Here is an 8,631-nt window from a genome sequence, read left to right as displayed (position 1 = left end):
TGGAAATTTCAGATTCTAGTGTTAGTGCAAAAAAATAAATAATAATAATAATAATATATTTATATTATTTATTTATATATTATTATTTTTTATTTTTTTTCATGAAAATATAAAGAATAGTGTAAGGAGCTTTAAAGCTTCTATAAACATAAAAATAGCAGTCAGTATTTACTGTATTCCAAATCTTCTGAGAACATAAAATATATTTTTGCATTGAACAGTCTGAAATCTGTAAATGATTACATTTGAATTTCAGGGTAAATTCTTGAAGGAATACTCAAAAGAGCAGTAAACTATTTATAATCATTAGTTTATTGGTGCCAGAGGCAAAAAAAAAAAAAAAAACCTTGATAATTTTATTTATAACCATACATTATACATTGTATAACTGCTGAATATTTTGGACAGGTATGCATAACCACTCCTAGTTATCCGGGGATGACTTGGGGCTGTGGTCGATGAGATTCTTATCAAGTGTCTGAACCTGGAACCAGGGTCCATCTCCTTTTTCTCTCATGTGTCGGCGGACTTCAAGTTGTAGATGTCTATAAGAAAAACAGAGGATCATAAATTATAGATAATCAGTTAGGCTACATAAAAACAAGATACATACAGGTGCATCTCAAATTAGAATGATGTGGAAAAGTTCATTTATTTCAGTAATTCAACTCAAATTGTGAAACTCGTGTATTAAATTTAATGCACACTGACATAAGTAGTTTAAGTCTTTTGTTCTTTTAATTGTGATGATTTTGGCTCACATTTAACAAAAACCCACCAAATCTCAGCAAATTAGAATACTTCATAAAACCAATAACTTTTTTTTTTTTTTTTTACAATTAGTAAATTGTTGGCCTATTGGAAAGTATGTTAATTTACTGTACATGTACTCAATACTTGGTAGGGGATCCTTTTGCTTTAATTACTTCCTCTATTCGGTGCGGCATGGAGGTGATCAGTTTGTGGCACTGCTGAGGTGGTATGGAAGCCCAGGTTTCTTTGATAATGGCCTTCAGCTCATCTGCATTTTTGGTCTCTTGTTTCTTATTTTCCTCGTGACAAAAGAGAATCTATAGGGTTCAGGTCTGGTGAGTTTGCTGGCCAGTCATTTAACCAACATTTGGTGCTTTTAGCAGTGTGGGCAGGTGCCAAATCCTGCTGGAAAATGAAATCAGCATCTTCAAAAAGCTGTTCAACAGAAGGAAGCATGAAGTGCTCCAAAATTTCTTGGTAAATGGGTGCACTGACTTTGGTTTTCAAAAAAACACAACGGACCAACGCCAGAAGATGATACTGCACACCAAATCATCACAGACATTGGAAACTTAACACTGGACTTCAAGCAACATGGGCTATGAGCTTCTCCACCTTTCCTCCAGACTCTAGGACCTTGGTTTCCAAATGAAATACAGAACTTGTTATTATCATCTGAAAAGAGGACTTTGGACCACTGGGAAACAGTCCAGTTCTTCTTCTTCTTAGCCCAGGTAAGACACATATGACATATAACAAGAGGAATACGACAACTGTAGCCAAATACCTTGACACATCTGTATGCCTTGACCCCAGGATCAGTCCATTCCTTGTGAAGTTTACTCAAATTCTTGATTCGATTTTGCTTCACAATCCACATAAGGCTGCGGTTTTCTTGGTTGGTTGTGAATCTTTTTCTTCCACAATTTTTCCTTTCACTCAACTTTCTGTTAATATGCTTGGGTACAGCACTCTGTGAACAGCCAGCACCTTTGGCAATGAATGTTTGTTGCTTACCCTCCCTATGAAGGGTGTCAATTATTGTCTTCTGGACAACTGTCAAATCAGCAGTTTTCCCCATGATTGTGTAGCCTAGTGAACCAAACTGAGAGACCATTTTGAAGGTTCAGGAAACCTTTGCAGGTGTTTTGAGTAGATTAGCTGATTGGCATGTCACCATATTCTAATTTGTTGAGAGAGTGAATTGGGGGGTTTTTGTTAAATGTGAGCCAAAATCATCACAATTAAAAGAACCAAAGAATTAAACTACGGTACTTCAGTATGTGTGCATGGAATTAAATACACGAGTTTCACAATTTGAGAAGACTTAATGAAATAAATGAACTTTTCCACAACATTCTAATTTATTGAAATGCACCTGCATCTGTGAGACGTCTACACAACAAAGTTCCTTTGTTGTTGTGCTACTGACATTAAATTGCATCACAAGGTTTGACAATTTCTTCATTCCTTAACCCTACAGAAGTTTTTGCTCGTTTCTTCTTATCTTTTAGTCCATGATTTATTGATGATAGTCATATTTCTTTACCTGAAGGCAATGCACACAATGAACCTACATATGGTGCAGAGTGCTTTAGTGAGCAGAATTTACAGACTGTTAAACTAGATAATCTAAATCTCTTTGATTCTACTTTAATCAGAATGGCTTAAAAGTTATTATAGCATTAAAATGATAACCAGCTGAGTCCTTCTCCTTTCATTAATCTGAAATTCTTGTAATAAAATTCCAACTGTTTTTGTCCTACTTGCTCATATGCATTTCATACCGTGGAGCAAGAAATTATGAAATGCAGAAGAAAAAAAACCCCACTGTGGTTCTCATCCATTTTGACTCAAAGGCTAACAAAATATTAAGTTAAGACAATACTTATAATTTTACTTTTCAAACTTTTTATTAAGATAAACTGCAATGTTCTTAAGGAGAGGTTGTGAATGCTGTGCGTAATCATAATGACACTCGCTCATAAGTGCCAGCCAGGTATTGATTTGCACTTGAGAGATCTGCCAAAACTGATTCCTGTCAGCAATAAAAGCTAATAAATTAAGGACACATACAAGTTCCACTGATTCTTATATTACAATTTAAATTATTTGGTAATAAGTAAGGTCCCGTTAGTGAAAGGGACAGTTCCATAATGAAATGTCTCTCTTTTACTCATCCTAAAGTTGTTCCAAACCTGTATGAATTTGAAAAAAAAGAATTTGGGTAACCAAACAGTTTCCATATTTTTATAATATGGAAGTCAATGGGCACCATCAAGACTTTGGCTACCAATATTCTTCAACATGTTTAGCAGCATAAAGAAATTCATACAGGTTTAAGAACAATTTGAAGGCGAGGAAAAAAAATGACAGAATTTTAATTTTTGGGTGAACTATCCCTGTAACAAATCTTAATCCATTCATTAAAGCTCACTAACAATGTCCAATGCATTTGTTAACGTATGTATTTATCTCTATTAATCACAACCGTTGAGTTAGTTCAGAGTCAGGTCCATCAGACAGTATTAAGAGATATAACTTTTGTTTTAATAATGAAATTAACTAAGATTAATAAAGGCTTTAAAAGTATTTTAATTGTTATTACATTTTAGCTAATGCAGTTAAAATAATAGTTCCCCCACAAATCAAACATATGCTTAAAATGCTAATTCACTGCAGTGAATTGGTGCCTTCAGAATGAGAGTCTTAACAGATAATAAAAAAGTAATAATAATCCACAAGTAATCCACATCCATCAATTTAAACTTTAAACTGTTCCTTCTGGCCAAAATATCATTCGATAATCCATAATGATGCTTCCTCCAGTGAAAGAGTCCATACACTGTTGCATAGGCACCAATTTATGTTTCGGAGCAATTTATGATTGGGGATTCGTTTTCAGCAGGAAGAGGCAGTTTGAAGTAAAAAAAAAAAAAAAAACATCTTCATTTACATTTCAATTCACAATATGTTTATTGATTAAATCAACTCATGTTAATTACTTGTTGATTATTGTGATGTTTTTAGAAACTGTTTGGACTCTCATTCTGACGGCACCCATTCACTGCATAAGATCCACTGATGAGCAAGTGATGTAATGCTAAATGTTTCCAAATCTTTTCTGATGAAGAAACAAAATTAAGCTACATCTTGGACTGCCTGAGGGCAAGTACATTTGCAGAAAATGTTTGTGGTTAAAAAAAAAAAATTCTACCTTATATGTAGAGTATTGCCAAATATGTAGGAAAATTTAAATTAATTCTTAAAATGTAAATACATAAATGTAAAATACTTCATATTCTTATTGATCCTAATTAGCTGAATCATATAAAGACAGCTTACCTCATTTCAGCCTTCTCGGCCTCCATCTGGATAAGTGCCATCATTTTCTCATAGTCCTTCACTGGGCTGTCATAAAAGCTACGAGCAATCCAGCGGGTGATGGGATGCTAAGATATAATGAAGACAAACCAATGAAAGAAAAGAGCAGAAGCATTTATGACAGCAGCGACACAATACAAAAATAAATAAATAAATACAATTACATTGGGCACTTTTTTACAGCCTGTTAAAATGTATTTGATGTTTTCATGCAGTTACATTTTAGAATACCTTGTAGTACTCCCAGTGCTCTGGTTCGTAACCTTCGGGTATCTCCGCTAACTCAGATTCTCCTGTTTAGTGAATTGCAGATGTAACTGACATTATTCAAGTTATTATGGCAGGTACAGAAGCTACAGGAAGAAAAATTACCAATTACATGACAAATTTACCTATGAAAATATTAACAAACGTCACAAGAGCTGCCACAGGGATGCCAGCGAGAAGAATGTAATATTTCTGGTGTCACAAAACAAGAGAGGAGAGAAAGACTGGTAAATTATTTGAAATTATTATTGGAATGAGTATTATAAATAATATGCAAAGGAAGAAAAGTATTTATAACAAGTTTTACCAGCAGGTGAAGAAATCTTCTGTCATAGAAGTCAGTGGGCTTGATGATAAACATCCTTTTCCCATGGCTCCCATGACGGACAACAACTGTAAAAGAACAACATTAAAATAGGTCTTAAAAACAAGAAAAAAAAAGAACATCAGCAAGTCAACACACATTACCACAGCATTGCTGAATAAAAAAAAAACGTTTTATTCAACAGGAAGTTACATTTAATACAAAATTAACCTAAAGCAAGAGTAACAAACAGCTACAGATGCAAATCCAACTGTTAAGTCTTAAGTGGAAGTAAAACTGTTACAAACACAATGAAGGCCAAAGTACTGCGTTTGACTAACTTAAAAACATGTTTGTTTGTTTGACAAACTTGGTTAGCTTCGCACGTCGACACTTAACGTTACAAGCAACGGGTAAGAAACTCAAGGAACATTTTGAATCAGAAAATGTTAATTGGCTATTATATGTTATATGGCTATGTAACATCAGTATATGTACGTATATACATAGTTTAACAGCTATATGTGATATAGCTATAGGAAGGTTACAGGTTCAAGCGGGATTGTTGTAGAGGCCAGTTCACACTCAACATGCTAAGCAAGCAAAGCAAGGTCACTCCTAAAAAGAATCCTTCTCAACAGTCATGTCGTTGCGTTTAGTAAGAATAAATATTATTTACCTTGTTCTGAACGTGCAACAGTCCTGGAGAGCAGATTTGAAGACTGACATGTCCGTTTCAGCGGGTTTAATCGGGCTGTAAAAGCAGCCGCCGTCCTCAGAAGGCTCATGCCCACCATGATTGTTGACCGTGAAGAAGGCCTTCTCTGATTGGCTCATCTGACGCAGAGTGAAGCCGGGTCCTCCATTCTTACGTAGTGAAAGGTTCGTAGATGGCGTTCAAAGATGATCCTCAAAATAGCTGTTGATTTCGGAAATTAATTAAGAAAAATTGTAAATAATTAGAATTTATTTTGAACAGCTTGATAGAATAGAATAGAATACCATTTGAATCGAAACATTTTTTTTTAATGAGAACAGATAAATGTGTTAATGTATGGTAGTATTTTATTCGATTGAAGAAATTGCACTTCGGTTCTTTAATTCATTATACTTAAAAGAATTAACTGGCTGAAATTCTGGGTCTATGAATTGGCATTTGGAAAGTAGCACAAATAAAGGATGAATTCAAAAATAATAATAATAATATAATATAATAATAATAATAATAATAAAAAAATAAAATTTTAATGTGACTTAAAAAAACGTAGGGACTTTTACCGTAGAGAAATGTGCTGTTGTTAATACACACTGCTGCCCGACAGGTGGCGCTGCACGCTTCCGTTCATCGTTTCGGTTGACATTGTCAAGATGTCCGCGGCCGTGACGAGCCGCCTGACTGCCGCGGTCTGCAGACAGTTTCAGCGTGTCGTTACAGTCTCTTCATACGCACAGCCTCAGTCTGCGACTCAGGCCTTCTCCAAACTTCATTTGTGTCAACGAAGGTATTTTTTTCTCTCTTTATGATTATATGTCGGGCTTAAATGTCAGTGCATCATGATAGTGTCTTAACCAGAATGAACGAAGCATGGTTTAATATATCACCAATTAATATTAACTTTTTTTCATTTCTGTCGAAATTTAGCCAAACGTATGACTCGTGGTGGTTCAGAAGCTCCGTGAATAACCGAGCTCTCCACACATCCTGTGTCAGAAGAGGACTGGAAGAATTTTTTGACCTGCCAGAGAACTGGGGCGAACAAACAGTTAAATCAGGTGCCAGCAATATTACATACCATTTCACCTTTTTTCAGTTACTATAAGCTGTAGTCTTTGTCTCAAAACAAGTGAGGTCTCTATCTAGACAGAGATAGTCATATTAATCTACCATCTCATTATTTGATTATATGTTGTATTGATTAAATTAAATTTAAATTTATGCATTTAGCAGACGCTTTTATCCAAAGCGACTTACAGTGCATTCAGGCTATCAATTTTTACATATCATTAATTATTATATATTTTTTTTCTACCTCAAAGGTGCTCCATGGACTGCCAAACAGCTTCGAGTGAAAAGTAACGAAGACTTACACAAACTTTGGTAATTGAGTAGCTTTTCATAGACTTTCTAAGTTAAAGTAAAATAAAATGAATATTAATATACAATTTGTATTTTGCAGGTATGTTCTTTTGAAGGAAAAGAACATGTTACTCACTTTAGAACAGGAGGCAAAACGACAGCGTCTTCCCATGCCCAGCCCAGAGCGCCTCAAAAAGGTATCAAATTTGTTGAAATGTAACTGAATTATTTAGTTTCCTTTGATAAAATGGTATAACCTTGAAAAAAAAGTATTCTGGTGTTCCTATGGTACATTGACGATGTAGTACTTTGGTAAACTGCTTGGTTTAGTAAGAATTACGCTTCAGCAAAAGTTGCAGTCAGTTGATTGTGGCATTGAACATTTTTACATTTATATAAAAATACAAAAAAATCTACCAAAACCAACATGCTGCTCTTTTGAGATATTTATAAAAGAATCCTGAAGAGGAAAAAAAAAAAAATCATGTATCATGGCTTCCAGAAATAAACTTGCACAACTGTTTTCAACACTGATAATAACGATAAAAAAATGTTTCTTGAATACCAAGTCAGCAGCATATTAGAATGATTTCTGAAAGATCCTTTGACACTGAAGACTGGAGTAACACCTGCTGCAGATTCAGCTTTGCCATCACTGCAATAAATTATATTTTAAAGTACCGGTGATCAGTACTATAGAAAACAAATCTATTTGATCAAATGTCTTTAATAACCATTGTTGTGAAGGGACATATTGGCACAACCTGCCAAGTCTTATCTGCTGAGATTATTCTTGGTCATATGACTCTCTTTTAAGGACATGACATCCAAGAACAGCTAAAGTTGAAACACGGGGTGAATCTGTGCCTGTTCTCCTCAATTTGTCAAGTGTACATGGAAGAACCAATATTTCCATTCTGAATTCTTCTAATAGGTTGAAAGGTCAATGAAGCGTCTTGACACAGTTGTAACAGAACGTGAGGATGCTCTGCGCTTGCTGCAGACGGGACAAGAGCGAGGCAGACCGGGCGAATGGCGCAGAAATGTTTTTGGTAAAACCTTCTGGTAAGCAAATTAAATGAGTAAATATTTTGCAGATTGTTCTTGCATGCACATCTATTTAGTGTTTGTGTAATGTAACTTATAGCAAGCATGTTTATTCATCAGGTACCGCTTCAAGGAACATCCGATCCCCTGGTACCTGAACTCCAGATACAAAAGACGGCGATTCTTTGAACCATCACATGTGGCCCCTTACACAAGGCAAGTCTCAGATTTTACAAGTCAACCAAAAAATGTTTGGACGTTCTCACAAAAGTTTTGTATTCTTTGCAAGTGAATGCAAAGTTTCCTGTGGAATTCTCATGTGAATATTTAAGCTCTGAAATTCTGGTCTCCTTATTGATGCTAACAAATGTGACGTTAAGCAAGTTACATTTTCTTGCTTGCAACACAGTAATGTTTAACTTTGCTGTTCTGTATTTTAGGTTGAGCCTTGAAAAATACCTGAGGAGTAAAATACGGAAAGAAAAAAGAGAGAAGAGAAGCCAAGAAAGGCTTGCCACAATATTTCCAAAAAAGACTGCACTTGCATGAAACCACTTGCAAGACTTTTCGCATTTCATATAGTCTTTTCATCATGTAACACTTTTTTTATTTCTTTTTCTCTCTGCAAGTTTTGGAGATTCAAAATGTGTTGTACAGTCAAGTAATAAATTCAAACCTGTAACGGAGAATGTTTTGTATATATTTTCCTAGTATCCTCTTTACGTTTTGCGTGTAAATTATTAGGATTGCCAATCATTCTCTTTTGAATAACTTTAATAACTGTCTGAATAGACAAGTT

At 34.9% G+C, this 8,631-nt stretch overlaps 3 protein-coding genes across 3 annotated transcripts; 1 reads left to right on the top strand and 2 right to left on the bottom strand.

The window, feature by feature from the left end:
- Positions 1-291: 291 nt before the first annotated feature.
- ndufb5 (NADH:ubiquinone oxidoreductase subunit B5) lies at positions 292-5,556 on the bottom strand. The gene is made up of 6 exons (XM_026264405.1): positions 5,388-5,556; positions 4,712-4,797; positions 4,530-4,596; positions 4,369-4,430; positions 4,099-4,205; positions 292-545 (listed from the first exon to the last, which is right to left on the bottom strand). The coding sequence occupies exons 1-6, from the start codon at positions 5,503-5,505 to the stop codon at positions 425-427; spliced, it is 561 nt and encodes a 186-aa protein (XP_026120190.1). The 5' UTR covers positions 5,506-5,556; the 3' UTR covers positions 292-424.
- On the bottom strand, positions 1,000-1,925 carry LOC113099532 (uncharacterized). Its single transcript, XM_026264399.1, has 2 exons — positions 1,249-1,925; positions 1,000-1,158 (listed from the first exon to the last, which is right to left on the bottom strand). Exons 1-2 carry the CDS (start codon positions 1,868-1,870, stop codon positions 1,130-1,132), a joined length of 651 nt encoding a protein of 216 aa, XP_026120184.1. The 5' UTR covers positions 1,871-1,925; the 3' UTR covers positions 1,000-1,129.
- A 474-nt stretch (positions 5,557-6,030) lies between the features above and the next one.
- On the top strand, positions 6,031-8,518 carry mrpl47 (mitochondrial ribosomal protein L47). Its single transcript, XM_026264396.1, has 7 exons — positions 6,031-6,210; positions 6,351-6,481; positions 6,746-6,806; positions 6,886-6,982; positions 7,720-7,850; positions 7,953-8,048; positions 8,273-8,518. The coding sequence occupies exons 1-7, from the start codon at positions 6,077-6,079 to the stop codon at positions 8,379-8,381; spliced, it is 759 nt and encodes a 252-aa protein (XP_026120181.1). The 5' UTR covers positions 6,031-6,076; the 3' UTR covers positions 8,382-8,518.
- The last annotated feature ends 113 nt before the right edge of the window (positions 8,519-8,631 follow it).

The sequence above is a fragment of the Carassius auratus genome, chromosome 6, assembly GCF_003368295.1.
Source record: "Carassius auratus strain Wakin chromosome 6, ASM336829v1, whole genome shotgun sequence".
Classification (NCBI taxonomy): domain Eukaryota; kingdom Metazoa; phylum Chordata; class Actinopteri; order Cypriniformes; family Cyprinidae; genus Carassius; species Carassius auratus.
This window is presented reverse-complemented; position numbering and strand designations above follow the sequence as displayed.

What these genes read in the sequence shown, in the direction of transcription:
- LOC113099532 (XM_026264399.1), bottom strand. Translation starts at nt 1,870, where the DNA reads ATGGTCTCTCAGTTTGGTTCACTAGGCTACACAATCATGGGGAAAACT. An exon ending in GTGTTTTTTTGAAAACCAAA is followed by an intron (nt 1,159 to 1,248) that starts GTCAGTGCACCC and finishes TTCATTTTCCAG; the next exon opens with CAGGATTTGGCACCTGCCCA.
- ndufb5 (XM_026264405.1), bottom strand. Translation starts at nt 5,505, where the DNA reads ATGGTGGGCATGAGCCTTCTGAGGACGGCGGCTGCTTTTACAGCCCGA. An exon ending in TGTTGCACGTTCAGAACAAG is followed by an intron (nt 4,798 to 5,387) that starts GTAAATAATATT and finishes GTTCTTTTACAG; the next exon opens with TTGTTGTCCGTCATGGGAGC. An exon ending in GAAGATTTCTTCACCTGCTG is followed by an intron (nt 4,597 to 4,711) that starts GTAAAACTTGTT and finishes TTGTGACACCAG; the next exon opens with AAATATTACATTCTTCTCGC.
- mrpl47 (XM_026264396.1), top strand. Translation starts at nt 6,077, where the DNA reads ATGTCCGCGGCCGTGACGAGCCGCCTGACTGCCGCGGTCTGCAGACAG. An exon ending in CTTCATTTGTGTCAACGAAG is followed by an intron (nt 6,211 to 6,350) that starts GTATTTTTTTCT and finishes GTCGAAATTTAG; the next exon opens with CCAAACGTATGACTCGTGGT. An exon ending in GCCCAGAGCGCCTCAAAAAG is followed by an intron (nt 6,983 to 7,719) that starts GTATCAAATTTG and finishes TTCTTCTAATAG; the next exon opens with GTTGAAAGGTCAATGAAGCG.